Consider the following 16,114-nt stretch of genomic DNA (forward strand, 5'->3'; position numbering starts at 1 on the left):
GATTTATCTCTTGGTCTGCCAGACCCAATGTGACTCCATATATTGATAATAATGAAACAATAAGTAAATAACCTGTTTCTTAAGCTGAAGTGCAAAAAAATCAAATCAAATGCTTTATAATCTATTTATTTCCTGATTCCTTGTGCAACGTTCCTCAATTTCTTGTTTTCCAGAGTGCCTGCCCTTTTTCTTAGAGGCAATATGAAAGACAAAGAGTTTTCAAAAGAAGGAGGATCCGGGAATTCTCAACACTGCAAGTTAATTCCTTGGTATTTTCATGATGAAAATCCACAGGTAAATCTTTCTATCATTATTCAGCTGATCTATAAAAATACATTATCTTTGACTTTCCACATAAGTCTTGTGTCTATTAAAATATGAAAGCCATTTTTGAATTTCATCTTTCTTCTTATTCTGAAGGTGCTGTAAGAATAGTTACAAACTAAGTGCCATAGAATATGCAATGTAATTATATACTTTGATTTTACCTTGCTCAGATGATGATATTCTCAACTCCTTGAGACATAGTATGTGCCTATTACTGAAATAATATGTCAAAACACATTGCAATTTGTTAATATCAGTACTAGTAAGGAAAGAAAGCATGTAACAAACCAACAAAAGAATTTCTAGAGTAAATTTCTAGAGTAAAGCATATGTTAAGATTTTCCAGAGCAAGATTAAACTAAAATAGATGTTCAGATAGAGAGAGGTTGTTACCATCTGCAGTCCAGCTGAAGTGAGAGATCATTATGGGCATTCAGTGTCATTGATAGTAAGACCCAAGTCACTTCTATATTTGTATTTTTAAGTCAAATATCACTCTGATGAGACATTCAAAATACTTCGCAGTTCCCATTATGCCTTTTCTGGGCCTCAGCCATCTGGATGTATTTCTAAGGTCACGGCCTTTGCTTTCTTTAGGATTCCTACACAGTCAAGTTCCAGCTAAAATGCTGACAAGACATAAGCAAACTGCTTCAGATATTCACAGCATCGCTGAGGTTGGAAGCACCTTTGGAAATCATCCAGTCCAACCCCCAGCTCAAAGTATAATCACCCAGAGCAGGCTGCTCAGGAGCTTGCCCCGTTGGGTTTTGAGTATCTTCAAGGCTGCCAACTCCACAACCTCTTTGGGCAACCATATGACAGATGTTCCAGTCTCTTAATCATCTTCATGGCCCTTTCCTGCACTCGCTCCAGTATGTCCCATCTCCTCCTGTTGTGGGGACCCCATAACTGGGCACAGTACTCCCACTGAAGTCTCACCAGTGCTGAGTAAAGGAGAATAATCACCTCCTTTGACCTCCTGGCAATGCTTTTCTTAATGCAGCCCAGGATGCTGCTGGCCCTCTTTTCCAATATATATGTTTATAGATATAACAGTATTTTAAGGACATGATTAGTTTTATATTTCCAGGGCCTGCTATATATCAGGGAAATACAAACTACATTATTCTGCTAATACATGTTTTATGTCATTATCAGGGATTGTATTTATGCTCTTGTTACATGCTTTTCCTAAATAACTGGACCATTAAAAACAGTTGTTTGGGATGACTATATACTGCCTTGTAAAAACATCTGTGCACAGATTTCTAAAGGTAACACTGAAAACCACTAACAGTGCAAATCCAGGTATCTTTGTAGGAATGAAGGCATCTTGGAAAACTGCAATTCTAAAGAACAGGAATTCTCATTTCATCATGTTGTTAGTGCTGAGATCTAAAGATAGCAGATTAATTTCCATTAACTCACAGATAACCTTTTGTAGCAGTAACATCCAGCTCATAAATTTCCACAGTTTCCAAAAGCACTTTATATTGTTTCAGGAGCCAAAAATCCAGCTCTCCCTCATGTATTCCTGAGAACCTTCCACTTCCTCTGCAGCTGCCACAGTGCAACTGTGGACAATACACTTACGTATTGACAACACACAAATTTTCTGTGGAGAAAGGTCCATAGACTTTCCAGTGGGTCCTCAGGCAGCCTAAAGCAATGAGATGTTCTATCAGATTTGTTTGTCTTGGCAAGGAAGAGAGCAACCTTGTTCTTGAAAAATCTACATTTATTTCCTCGTCTATAAACAATTTTCGTCAGTTCTTCCATCTGCAGTATATGTCTCTGTCTGGCAAACAATTTGCAGTGTTTCTTGTTATATATGTCAAATTGTTTCTGATCTGCATGAGCTATGATGACTTAAAGGACTGAAGTTTCATGTGGTGAAAGGAGTTTGTTCCCTCTGAATCCAGTGGTACCCTTACCGCCCGGGTTGGCCTGTGATTTCTTTGCATTTCTCACAGTCTGTGACCGCAGAAAACAGGAACAATCAGGCAAAGCAAAATTCCTTGCCATTAGTGACATACCAGTACATAAGCCAATATGCAGTCTAGCTAATGTCGATTTACCTTCTGGAATAGTTTAAAGCAGGATGCAAAATATTCTTCCAAAAATACACAAAGTCCTTTCCATCCTTTTTCCTGTAAAGCTATGCCAAAAGCCCTGGGAAAGCCTTTTGACTCTTCAGCTAACATGCTCAAAAAAAAACCTGGGAGACTGGAAAAGAACCACAATATAATTAGGACAATGCTGGGATTCAGATTAACATTATGAAAAGCAAACACCTTTAATACCACTCCCAGCCCTCACATACCCGTGCTGAAGTGAAATCAAAATTCAGATGCTAGGAAGCAGAGTAGCTCTTCCCAAAACAACACTAGATTGGCCCAGGTGGCCACAACCTGCACCATTTTTCATAGACTGACTTTCAAAGTGCCTCATAGCTGCCTCTCAGTCTCAGAGATGTTGAATGTCTCTCTCAGCTTTTTCCAATGCAGACCAGATGTTGTATTGCGATAATTCTCTCATGGGCCTTTTCCATTTTGACTCTCCATCAGCTAGGGATCCAAAGAGACATTACTTGAAAAACAGGAACCATAAAAGAGCCAGGAACTTATAAATTAAAACATAAACATTAATTTGTTTTCCAAAATACAGATGTCTTTTGTCAGTTCAAGCCTTGATCTCTCCACCAGTTAAAGGCAACAGTTGTTCTGTGAAGGCATGCACTGGAAATTAGCCAACGGGCATTAACGTTTGGTTCTGACTGAACTGGGGAAAACCTGAAACAGAAACACAGAATTAAAAGTTGTGATAGTAATTAATGGCTGAAGTAATTTTAAAATGTTCATGACATTAATAACAGAAGAAGTGTCCTACCATAAGGAACTGTAGATATATTGAACCTCTTGGACAAGGCTTGAAGAGTTTCAAGTTGTCTTTGGTGATGGCAGGGGTTTTTCCTTCTCCCTACCTCGCTGATCTGCTTATGCAGACAGACAAGGGTCTCTCTCTGGGGAAATGGATCCTATGGTGGTGACTAATGCAAGTGGCAGTGGGGTAACAGCAACGTGGCACCACCGCAGCTCCGGAGAAAGGGACAGGGCTGGAAGAGGAAAGGACACAAGGCAGAGACAGTACAGGTGCAGAGTAGCGGAACAGGCTGATACCACAGACATGAAAATGTAAGTAATGAACTACAGACTTTAAATAACTATTCTGGTAAAATACTCCAGTAACATCAATATTGTTCTTTAATAGTTTCTACAGCACTGTATCCTTGCAGAATTGCCAAGACAAAACACTGTCTGGTCATTAAAACATGAACCTTGGTATGAAGGATTGGCTCTGGTATACAGATGTAGAGCAAAAGCTTTCCTCCTTTTGATTAAAAAGAAGAATCTGCTCGAAGCATAAGCCATCTAGCTGCAAAAACCTACACTGCTGAAAATCAAACATAAAGTACTATGCTAAAATTACATACCAAAGTTGGAATTCAAATGTCATTATGGAGACAGATTTAAGAGAACACTTTCATATATTAAGAACACAAGTGCTCAGTGTTCAACTGCATATATTTAATTTTGTAGTAACATAATGCATCAAGCCTGTTTTTAAATGGCCATTGAAAATCCTTCTATCTTTTTTAATGCTAAATCACTTGATTTATCACTATTATTAGATCTCTTAACATTTTTATAGCAATAAAAATTTAATATGCAAAGATTTGAAACAGTAGAAAGGCTAGAGGCAACCAAAGAAAACATTTACAAAAATGTGCATAATAAAGAGATGAGGATGAAGATTGACGTTCTTTTTAACATGACCTATATGTGCACTAATTTTTTATCTTTAAAAAGTAGCAATTCACAAGTCACACCTCTTCATTCCCTTTCAAATCAATGTTATACACCTACACAACTCTTCTGCCAGTGGATTACTGCAAGTTTACACTTAAACTTTGAGTTTCCACTCATGCTGTATTTTCTTGATAAAATCTGCTAGTGCAACAGATTTATATTAGCCTGCAACTTTCAGCAATTAACTTTCTGTTTATGATACACTGTAACTGAACATTAGATCTTATATATTAGCAGGGGAATGTACAACAGGTTACTCTTCCAGTGTCTTGATGTCAACTGTTTCCTTCCTTCTTATATGGGCATATACAAGCAATTATAATTTCTAATACAATTTAATAATAAAATTATCACTGAATGCTTGCCCTTGTCTTATACTCCTCTGGAGACTTCTGCTTTTACCAACACTAGTTTTTTCTAGAACCTTCTGCCCAGAATAAGGAAATAGTCTGTCCTTTATACCATGGGTTATCCTTTCTCTGTACCACAATTAATTCACTTGGTGGAGCAGGGATTCTGAGCAATCATTATTCCCTCTTGGACACCTCCAGAATAAATTCTTGCTTTCCAAACCCCTTTTATTACAAGCTTTATATATTCATTTTCTTTTCCTAGGCTACAGCTTCTTCTCTAGATTTCACACCATACCAGTATCTGTCTGTACTCCTCTTGTTGAATTGCTCATGTTTCATTATTTAAGTGCAGGGAATTATAAGTAGCTGTTCCTACTTCATATGCTCTTCCCTTGAGGAATGAACTAGCATCTGCTGTCCCCTGTCTCTTGAGGAAGAAACACCTTCCATGGAAAGGAGCCATGAAGCTCCTTTCATGGCTTCATTTCACACTAAGAAAGGGTTTTATTTTTATTTCACATGCTGGTTCCAGCAGAATTTGCTCTCAGGTAAAAATTTGAGTCCTGTATGTTGCTAAAGTCTTAATACTCCCTTCCTTAAGAAGCAGACTGAGGTCAAAATTGAGAATATGCATTTTTCTTAAAGGTTTTGCCCTGGCTCAAACAATTCCTTAAAGATGCCCTTCACCAAAAACATAGAATTCTATCTCAAAAGAGGCTTTGGATTGCTATGAGAAACAAAAGGAGTCAGTCAGAAACTCCACAAACGTATTTTTAAATCACAGGCATTTCTGCGGAGCTTCTAATAATACATTGGTAATGTACATTTATAGTTTTATCTGTTAATCTATTAGGAATGGCGACTTATTTAGATCTATTTATGTTACGAATGAATTGTGTTTAAGAAATTCTCAGACTACTGAAGGATGAAAAACTAAGTCTTTAATTTAGATTCAATATGAATTAAACAGTTATTTTAAACTAAATTGTAAAGCGGCAGATGTACACTTACTTTTACAGGTAATTTTAAGTATTAAAACATATTGTACCTGAGATGTCTTTAAAGTGAAGATTTCATCCAAACTCCTTTTGATATGAACTAGGAAATTATTTCCTTGCTTTGTGATGTCCAGATCATAAACTTCTGTCTCTTTTTTAATCATCATGCTTAGTCAGACATCCATGTATAGGAATAGCAACCTCTGTTCTCCTCCCAACAAAGGGTCTCGTAGGACACCCTATTCACATGCCATATTCCTCTTTATTCTTCTCATCCCTTCCAAGCAAGCCACTCTGACCAAACCTTCCCTGGGTACACTAACTTCACAGAAAAAAAAAAGTGGTTACATTTTCAGTTAGAGATGTAGGATGTCTTTTGAATAGTAGATTGAATTTAAGCACACTCCTGCTTCAAATTTACACAAATTTAACTTGCAAATTCAGTGAAGAGCAGCTCTTTTCGACTATCGCCACTCAAAACTCCTACTGGGATCATTCTAAAACCTTAAAATAAAGATGATATTCTCATATTCATTATGTTTGTTTCTCAAGAGGTTATGTTGCTCAAGACATTATTCTTTTTGCATGGAGTATAACTGTCAAATGCCAAGCTAAGAAGTAAAAAAACGGAGCTACAGCATGGAGGCACTTCTGCAAACTTTCCCTAGATGTCACTACACTTTCTGGCTACTTTATTATAGCCTTTATTATTAAATGGAAAATTATCATATAGTTTCCTAATTTCTTCATATAGAAGAAATAGAAAACTATCATATAGTAACCCAATTACTTCAGAGTAACAAAAGATATTCTAATTATATGCATATATTATTCTATATAATAGAATATATATAATATATTCTACTAATGTCATACTGAAATTTGAAAATAGCTTTTCTCACGGGCTTGTTTTCACGCTCTTTTTACCTTCCTAATACTCTTCCTACCAAGTACATTGAATCTGGAGTTGCTTGCCCTTTTCCATTACTTTGTGCTGAAACCAAGTATCTCCTTAAAGATGTTCCCAAAGTTTCCAGATTCAGTTTTCAGGCATACTTTGCTATTCTTTTTCTCTTAATTTTTTTCAAAGCATGTCCTTCTGCCCTTATATTATTTTGCCACCCAAAGACTCATTTATACTATACAAATGCTACAGGAAACTATTCTGGGAATTCAAGGCAGGATTCAGGCTTGTTAGTGTTTTAGCTGATTCAGACTTAAAACAGAGTTCTGAGGACAACATCCTTGTTTCCATCCCTATGTATAACCTCTCTGTAATTCACTATTTCTTACCTGTGGAAATAGTCTTCAAAAAGCATATGCTGATTTCTACACATGAATGAAGTTTCCATATTGTCCAGCAATATGAAGACTCGCCAGGTTATTGCAAAGACTACCAAAATATCTTCAGATTTTCTAAGTATTTCAAATCTCGGTTGTGCTGAAGTCGTCATTGATTGGCTGTCCACAAGATGGGGCTTCTACAACGGAGATCTTTGTATCCACATTTAAGATTCTGATGCAAAAGCTGTGAGTGGCATCACAGTCAACAGGAACACTTTTGGCCCATGCTTTCAATTTCTGGCACAGGAACAGTCCTCACAAAAGGAACCCCACTCCCCATTTCTCACATAAAAACAATAATCCCCCCGGAAAAAACAGCAGAAAGTGATTTTACCTTGTCCTTAACCCTTGCATTGTGCTGGAGTATAGGTTATGACTCAGAGGTGATATGGGCCATTACAATCACCCTGTGTCTGGCAGAGAGTCTGTAAGGTCGTCCACTTCTACACGAGCTTTTGTGAAAAAGTACGCAGTCCAAAACACCAAGTGAAGTGCATGTTGTTTTGAGACATTTCCTAAGTCAATATGTAGCCCAATATATGAATTTCTAAAGCAGTCTGCAAGTCCACTGTTAGGATGTTCCTGTTAAGATGGTAACACCTCCAAAAAAAAGTTAGAGAAAGTAGCTCCACAGAGTCTGTAATTTCTATAAACTTAACTGAAAGAGGGAAAAGTTTGCTGTTACAAAAACTAACTGTAGGCATGCACTTCAAAATAAATGAAAAAAATAATTTATTCTTAGACACAAAAAAATTTGAAACATTTTTTTAAAAAAAGTAATAGACAGTACCTTTAGCTGTCTAGTTTCAGTGTGTGGGAAGTGTTTGTTTAAACAGTATGTGATTTGTTCTGCAAAAAAAAAAAACCCTCCCTCCTCTTTTGTCAGATAAGTAAGCTTTAACAATTGAGACTTTCATGTCTTACAGGAATCTCCACAAAACCAAAACCAGGACAGACTAACTGGGACTGTACAACTACCTTCTTGTATCCCTTCTTGTAGCACTAGAGAAATCAGGAAGACTTAATTTATGATCAGTCCTGTTTTCTGCATGATGTAGTTGTTTTCTAGAAATTTTTGCAGAAAGCACAGTATTCTGTCAGACCACAGATGTGTTCGTGCTTGCAAAAGCAATTACTGGTACAAATTTCCAGCCTGCTCTCCCTCCAAGAGGAGGGTGCACACACACGGACTATTCAAAAAGTAAAACTGAATTGTAAGAAGAAGAAACACTTCTGGCCAGATAGTAAAGTTAATTTCTCAAAGACTAACTCTCCCCCAGTGCCAGAGGCAGTTGTTCACAACCACCTAATACTTTTTGTACAAAATCTTCAGTGGTTCCTCCTCACGTTCCTTCTGTTCAGTCTCCAGTAAATTGTCTTCTGCAATTCAGCCAGCTAAGCTGTCACAGACCAGAGTTTCAACAGGAAATGCAAAATAGTACCCTTCAGAATAATCATCTGGAGAAGCATAAAGTAAGAAAGTCTGAGTAGGCAGGAATTACCTGGAGAAGGATAGGGAGTGACAGTGAGCTACAAACTGAAGTCAATGATGTTGTATTGTGAAAAAGGAAGCACACTAAGTTTGATAAATGGCATTTTTGCGTGTACTAAATAATATTCTCTTTACTCAACACTGAGGTTTTAACTGGGGTACTCCGTCCAGCTTTGGATGCCACGCTTACTGAAAAAGTGGACCAAAGAAAGAGTCTGCAGGACAGGGAAATGAATGGGAGAGTTACAAATCATGATCCATAAGGAAAGACTGAAACAAAGCAGCACGGTAACAGTCTTCAGATATCTAAAACCACTGCAACAATGCAGACAGGACACATAATAAAGAGTTTGACTTGTAGTAATCTTAGATATTAGGAAAAATTTTTAAATTGCAAGGGATTAGAACACATTACCTACAGACGTCATTCAGTATCCAAAAACAGTTTAACAGTTTTCTGTTAAGGAATGACAAAGACATAGGTGATCTTGGACTGGGACAGAGTTGTATGTCAGAGGGTCACACTCCATAGGTTCTCATGAATCCTTCCATGCGCCATTTTATCACTCTGTTATTGCAGAAGACCTATAGCTACCTACAGGAAGAAAACAGAGATTTTAGGCTACAGGAAAAATGGTGAAAATGAGAGAAACTGGAAGACTTAGGAGAAGGTGAACAAGAGGTGTTTTAAGTTGTGCAGCAGAAAGCATATTCAACTTGGACAAATGATAAATGCCCCGATTCTGTTTCAAAGAGGAACAAGCATTTTGGATACAACCTTACTGTTGCAGTGAACTGAAGGCTTTGTGAGGAACCAAAAGTCTCCAAGATAAAAGTCAAATTCAGATGAAACAGTATCACGTTCAACTTCATACTCCTCATTAGTTGAGGTAATTTTGGCTTCTGGACCTGCTACTCCAAATATCTGTCTTTTCCCCACATCCTGAGCAGAATATCCCTGAACCCGCAGGGATGGTACCTGATGACTAACACACTGGCCACTGGTGAACTCTGGACAGAGCTCGCTCCTTGCAAATTCAGGAAGCACTTATACACAGCAAAAAATGAAGAAAGACCAACACGTCAATTAAAATTTAAAATGAAATTAAAATTTATTAAAATTACATTAAAATTTAAAAGATAAGTTAAAACATAGATTTCTGTGTATTGAATATCTCCTACTTGTGGAACGCCAGCTCAGTACTCAAGCGTCCTAAAGCCTGTCAGGGGGATGTGTCAGCAAGTCACACTACTGCTCAAACACAACAGTTATCCTGCAGTAACTGTGATTCCTTAATATTCTGCTATTGGGAACTTCACCACCCATTCTACTTACCAAATTTTTTACCTACTGCCATGTTTTCTTACTGGCATTTTCTAAGGATATAAGGAAGAGTGAGAATTAAAATAACACAGCAGTAATGGATCTGTTGTAAATCACCTGAGAGAAACGAAACTATATAAACGAGTCTGGAACCTTTTGGGGTTATCTGTATATAATCTACCACAACTAAAACCATTCCTGAGACGTTTGACCTAATCCGCCTTTCAAAGCCTTCAGTAAGTGAGATTCCCAGGTAATAATTTCCAGTGCTAAACTACTTCTGCAATTTGAAATAATTTCCTAACGTCTACCTTAAGTCTCAAAGTCCATCACCTCTTACCCTAGACCTACTGAACATGAAGAAAAACGTATTCCTTCTCTCTGCAGAGAAACTTTTTACATGTTTGAAGATCATTACCACTTTTCTCAACACTTTCCTTTTCTTTAGGCTAAACAACCCCAATTCTTTCAGTGTCTCCTGTTAGATCATGTTTTCTAGGTCTCTGATCATTCTTGAAGTTGAGACTGTGGTAATATGTGGTACACTGAGAAAAAGGAAAATTGACTCCTACACAAAATTCACCATGAAGCTGGGTGACAGAGGGTTTGTTTGAAGAGGTTACTTTTGTATGATGACTGTCTGCTTTGTTGTTTGGTTTTTTTTAATGCCAAAATACATGTCCTTTTTATTCTTCGTAACATACAGTATAGGTGCCCCAGTGCATGGAGTAGGTAGGCATTACACTCCTTGGTGGTAAAACATTTTGGATCCGGGGAAAACAGTTACTATGGCAGGCAACTTATTTATGCCAATAATGGAAAACATAACCTTAACAAGATGGTATCTTTGGGATAAATTGATATAAGTGGTATTTGTGATTCCAGGATAATTTAAGCAGAAGTTTAAGTCATTTTTAGAAACATGAGCAAAATGCTGCATCACAAAGTGCATTTCAGGGAAATATATTAGTTCCATAATTGCTTTCTAGTGCTGCATTCACTCTCAGAAAACAATATACAATTGTAATATATACTGAGAAATGTCTACAGTTCAGCTAAAATCAACAGAACTAAAAATAATCACGTCCATTTTAGAAGATGCTATGTTCTTTATAACCAGATAAATTAACTCAGTCATTCCCATAATCAGATTCACATACATAATAGAAGACTGTAATTTACTTCCATTCTCCAGAGGTAGACAAGGCCTTTTTTTCCAGAAAAAGGGCTTAAAATTGTAATGCATCCTATTCACCAATGTTACCTGAGCAAACAGTGCTCCCTCTGAACCTAGGGGTAGCATGGCATGGAAAGATTGCACTCAGAAGTTAACTGGGCTCCTGTATATGAATTGAGAAAACAATCTTATCCAGAAGAAAGATAAGACATAATAAGAGATGATAAGTGCTGGAAAATAAGCCTGATGGAAGAAAAGGAAGTGAAAAAAGTTTTCCATGCTGAGGACAGAAAAGGTCTTTCAAAAACTTCTGTTGAGCATGACACATTAAACATACCCAAAATGTTGTCCAACAATAACATGACCATGGATCACGTAATGAAGTCACCAGAGTCTTTTATCTATAAATTAGGCAATTTATGCTGTCAATTTTGCAGAGAAACTATTCACAAGAAACACTTTTCACGTCCTCAGTGGTTTTTAGATTTTTAACTCAAAAAGAAAGAGATTTTTCGGTAAGATAGCTCATCATAAAATCATCATCTCTGGCTAGCTCATACGAGCCTTAAGAATACAGCATTATGTAACTTGTCTCCCCTCATATCAAAAACCTCCAAAATAAAACACAAACATTCAATTGTTTGCATCCTTTAAAAATTTTTTTCATGAATTTCCATTTTGTTTTTAAAAATACATTTCACTTAGAAGACACTAGCTGCCAAAATATGGTCAGAACAGACCTGTGTATGACATTGTCGTTATCGAGACTTACTAGGACATTAATCCTGTACACCCGGCAAATTTCAGACTACCCCATTTCCATTCCGACAACAGATTATAACCAACTGTTTAAATGTTTACAAGTAAGAAAAAGTTACATGGACTTAGGTTGCCAGTTCTGTATTGTTTTCTACTAATAGTATTTATGCAGCCCTAAACCACTACATGGCTCTTTCTTCCATCTATAAGATCATTTTATGGCTCTAGAAAATCCAGTCTGCTAATTACCTGTTCCCCAAACTACGTGGGGGAAGTAAAAACCAGAGAGAACTGAAGTAATGGGTTAAACTGTCCTACGGTTCCGCTGGAAGAGAGAAACTGTACTGTAAATCACATCCTCTCAGAAAAAAGGGACCATATAAAACCTACTTGTGAGCCTCCAAATCTGTATAGAACAAAGATCTCCTACAGCATGAACAGCTCATAAACAAGGCGCCTGTTTTGGTCTACACTGTTTGGTCCATAGTCACCTCTATCATTCTGCATGTGCAAGGATCATCTGCGTGTCTATTTCCACAAAAGCAGATCTTTCTAAGCAGCCTCTACACTTACAAACATTACCTACAGAAAGCAGGCACAGTGAAGCCTGCCAGCTCTGTTCAATTTTCTGCAACTTAGTACTAAGAAATGGTAAAAACAGCTCGTGTTCTCTGGACAAAAGACTCCCATCAAACGGTTATTGAGCCAGAAGGACAACCAACCTCTACCTTGCAAAGCTCTTCAGCTGCTTTCTTGTCCCCAAGCTGCAAAAAATGTGGCAGCAAAAGGAGTAGCCTCACAGTCACACCACAGCATACGCAGGGATATTAAAAGACAACATTTGTGCATTTGCGAACACAAGAATTTTTCCATTCTCCATCTCCTGGACCGTTGTACAACTTTTGATCTGGTGGTGCAAAGCCATTATTAACGACCTACCTGGCATAACAGGAGTGAATGGTCCAGAAAACAAGTGGCTTAAACCATCACTACTTCGAAGAACCTAGTAATGACCGGTAATAGGTCTTCCTCATTCAGAACTCTCATGGGTGCAGAGTCTGTCATGTTGTAAAGCCAAATGTGAACTGCTGCTTCCTCTTTGGTCTCTGTGAGTCCACCATGAAAAGCAGATCTCTTCCAGCATTTGACAAGTCTCCATCTTTTAAACAGAGCCCAGATTTGGAGCATCCTGTACCTACTCATGGGAAAGTTTTAACTGGGCTTAGCAGTTATTGCTTTTGGAGATCTGCCTCGAGGTAAATAAATGCAACGCCTATACTGTGGGACCCCAGAGTATGTCCCGGCTGTGTCCTGACTACATACCAGGATGAGACCAGAGACCCACGTTTGCACACTGGTTTCCAAAGAAAGGAAATCTTGGCGTGCCAGCCAGCACGGAGGCATCACATGCTCCCACAGGATTTCCACACTGTACAGGATCAGGCCTGCAAAGCACACTGTGGCACATGCCTGTGGTCTACACTGAGCTACACCAACGACATAGGCTGAAGCTCCACAGAGAGAATAAACCATGAAATGACAGCTGAATAAGGAAGTCTTTCTGGTTGCCGGTAATCTTGTTCCTGATGTTGCCACTGCACAACTGAAAATACCAGTAACAGAGCTGGAGTCTCACCACCAGGTTCTCACAGCAGACAGCTCTGACATTGCCTTAACCTTGAAATCATGACTGGGCGAGGCAGCGGTTCGCTGGATCCTCTCCAACGATTGTCTAATTCTCCTATTATACCAAGTCAACATACTCATAGGATAAACACCCAAATGACCAAGTCATGTACAGCAGTCATTATTATTCACAGCAGCCTATTGCAATGCCTCTCCATCATGAGTGATGCTCACAATTTGTGCACCATTTTTATTCTCAGTTTCTTAGAGAAGCCTAAAACTGTGTTTGAACCCCATAAATGCCAGTAATAACTTTTCTATTGCTACAGATTTTACACTGGGGCTGTTTAGGTTATCCATTGATAAGCAGCAAAACGGAATTCCTAAACAGTAGTAAAATGAAATCGTCAAGAAAGAACTCTCATGGATAATCGGCAAAAAGTCTGTTCCCAGGCTGAGGTCCACCACAGGACCTCTCAAATGCTTAACTGAAGATTCTAGAGCCAAATACGTCGCTGTGGACAACTCATTTGTAGATACTTTGACCTAAGATGGAAACTCTAGTGCAAACCAGGACTAACATGTATCAGCAGAGAAGCCTGTGATAAACACCGGCCATGCTGTACTTGCATTGCAAACTGCACTTTCTAGCTGTTCTCATCTGCACCAAATGTGCTTCACTTTAAAAAATACTGCAAGAAAAATGGATTTTTAAATATTTTCCATGGTCTGAACCTGAAAGCCAGGAAGGGATTTTGAGGAACCATCCCAGATGACAAAGCTGGAAAGAACATTTGAAGGATCATCCTGCAAAGGAAAAAAAGGGAGTGTCGTTCCCCTGTGTGTGGGTCTGTGCTAGCATGCCAACGCAGTGAAAGAGGGACATTCACTCTCTTGAAATTTGCATTTATCTACACTTATCTATACTTATATCCAAGCATGAGTAAATTTTTTATGAAGAAAAAAAAAGGAGCTGAATACATGGTTTGTCTTAGTATCTGCTGATCACATAAAAAGCCTGAAGGGCTACCCTCAGAAACATAAAAGTGATACAAGAAGTGCCTGTTGGTTTTTTTGCTTCACGTTGGGGTTCAATGCCCTGCCCCTACAACTACAAACCTCCCAAGTAATGCCCGCGGTAAGCACCAGAGGAACCCCTTTCCTCCCTAAGAAACAACCCGGGGGTGAACCACACGCCGGGGAAGGATCCTCGGCCTCACACAAACCACCACCGCCCGGGGTGGGGTGGTGCGGGGGCTCCCTGCAGCCGCGCCGGAGGGGCCGGCGCCCCGGTGCCGCCGGCCGGGCCCCACCGCCCGCCCCTCCGCCGGTCCGGGGCGGCCTTTCCGCCCCAGCCGCGCCGCCATGCCCGGAAAACAAACAAAAACAAAGCGCTCCCGGGGGTGGAGCAAAGCGGCACCCACCATTTTGGGGGCCGGGAGGAGCCCACCGCCCCGCCAGGCGGCGGCAGCCGGGCGGACGCCCCCCCCGCTTCGCTTCGCTTCGCCCCGCCGGGGGCGGGCAGGGCTCCTCCCGCCCCGGGGCCGCAGCCGAGCGCGGCGGAGCGGGGCCTTGCTGCTGCTAACCTGGCCCGGCGGGGAGGAGTGAGAGGAGGAGCCAGGGCGGCCTGTGCGACAAAGCCCAGTGCGCAGGAAGCTGGTGACCGGGAAGCAGAACAGCGCCGGGCTGCCGCGGGGCGGGCGGACCCCACCGGAGCCCGCTGCCCCACGCCGCCCCCCCGGGGGGTGGGAGGCCAGTCCTGCCGCCCCCCCGGCTCGGGGGTCGGGGCGGCTGCGGAGCGGAGCGGGAGGCGGCCGGGCTGCTGTTAAGCCGCTTAGGGCCGGGGCTGGCATGAGCCTCCCCGGCGGGGCGGCTGCGGGCTGCGCGCTGCGGCGGGGAGGCTGAGGGCGCGGAGCCGCCGGCGGCGGGGGCTGGCGGTCCGTGCCTGAGGAGGGGGCGGCGGAGGGGGAGCCCCGCTCCCCGGGGGGAAGATGGGGAACTGCCTCAAGTCCCCCACCTCGGATGACATCTCGCTGCTCCACGAGTCCCAGTCGGACAGAGCCAGCTACGGGGACGGGGCTGAGCCGGATCAGGAGCCGCCGCCGCCATATCAGGTAGGGGAGGGGGCGGGGAGCGCCGCGGCGGGGAGCGGAGGCTGGAGGGGGACGGGCAGCGGGAGGCGGCGGGGCCCTGGGGAAGGGGGTGAGGAGAGGGGCGCGGGGCCGCGGCGCGGGGCAGCCGCCAGGCCGCTCGCCCTGAGGGCCGGGCTGGGGGCCGCCGCCGACTCCCCCCCCGCCCCCCCCCCGCCGCTCCTGCGCTGGGCGGCTGCCCGAACCTCTCCCTTTCCGCTCACGCGTACCGGGGGGGGAAGCCGCTTTGTCTCTTGCAGTCTCGCAGCTCGGGCCTCTCGGCAGACGGGCGCGAGGTTCCGGCGGCGGCCGCCGGCGGGGAGCGTCGGGCGGGCCGGGCCCGGCTGGGGGCGGGGGGGTCGGTCCCGCCGCCGGGCGGGGGGCGGCCGCGGGGTCCCGGCGGAGGAGGAGGAGGAGGAGGGCAGGCGCTGGCCGTCCGGCCGGTGCCGCGTCCTTTGTTGCCTGCCCGCGGTGACATCACCGTCTGGCGTTGCGCTGCGCGGGTGACGCTCCGGGATGGGGACCGCGGGCGCGTGCACTGCCCGGGCTTTGTCCGGGCGCGTCCACCATCGCCCCGGCTCCGCTCCCGTATTTTTAGCGGCGTCTGATCCCCAGTAAGTAACTCTCGCAGCGCAGTGGCTCCTGTTTCCCTCGGCCGTGCGGGGCACCAGCGGGGAAGTGTTTCCCATTGTCCGTTTTCTTTCTGTCTCTGA

At 42.2% G+C, this 16,114-nt stretch overlaps 1 protein-coding gene across 1 annotated transcript in view; it reads left to right on the forward strand.

Annotated features, from left to right (window-relative positions):
- Positions 1-15,223: 15,223 nt before the first annotated feature.
- Positions 15,224-16,114, forward strand: part of RNF11 (ring finger protein 11) — a 31,345-nt gene continuing 30,454 nt past the window's right edge. Inside the window, exon 1 of the mRNA XM_059821923.1 lies at positions 15,224-15,386. Within this exon, the coding sequence (XP_059677906.1) occupies positions 15,264-15,386 (123 nt within the window). The 5' untranslated portion in view covers positions 15,224-15,263. The remainder of the gene's footprint in view (positions 15,387-16,114) is intronic.

This window comes from Gavia stellata, chromosome 10, assembly GCF_030936135.1.
Source record: "Gavia stellata isolate bGavSte3 chromosome 10, bGavSte3.hap2, whole genome shotgun sequence".
Lineage (NCBI taxonomy): Eukaryota > Metazoa > Chordata > Aves > Gaviiformes > Gaviidae > Gavia > Gavia stellata.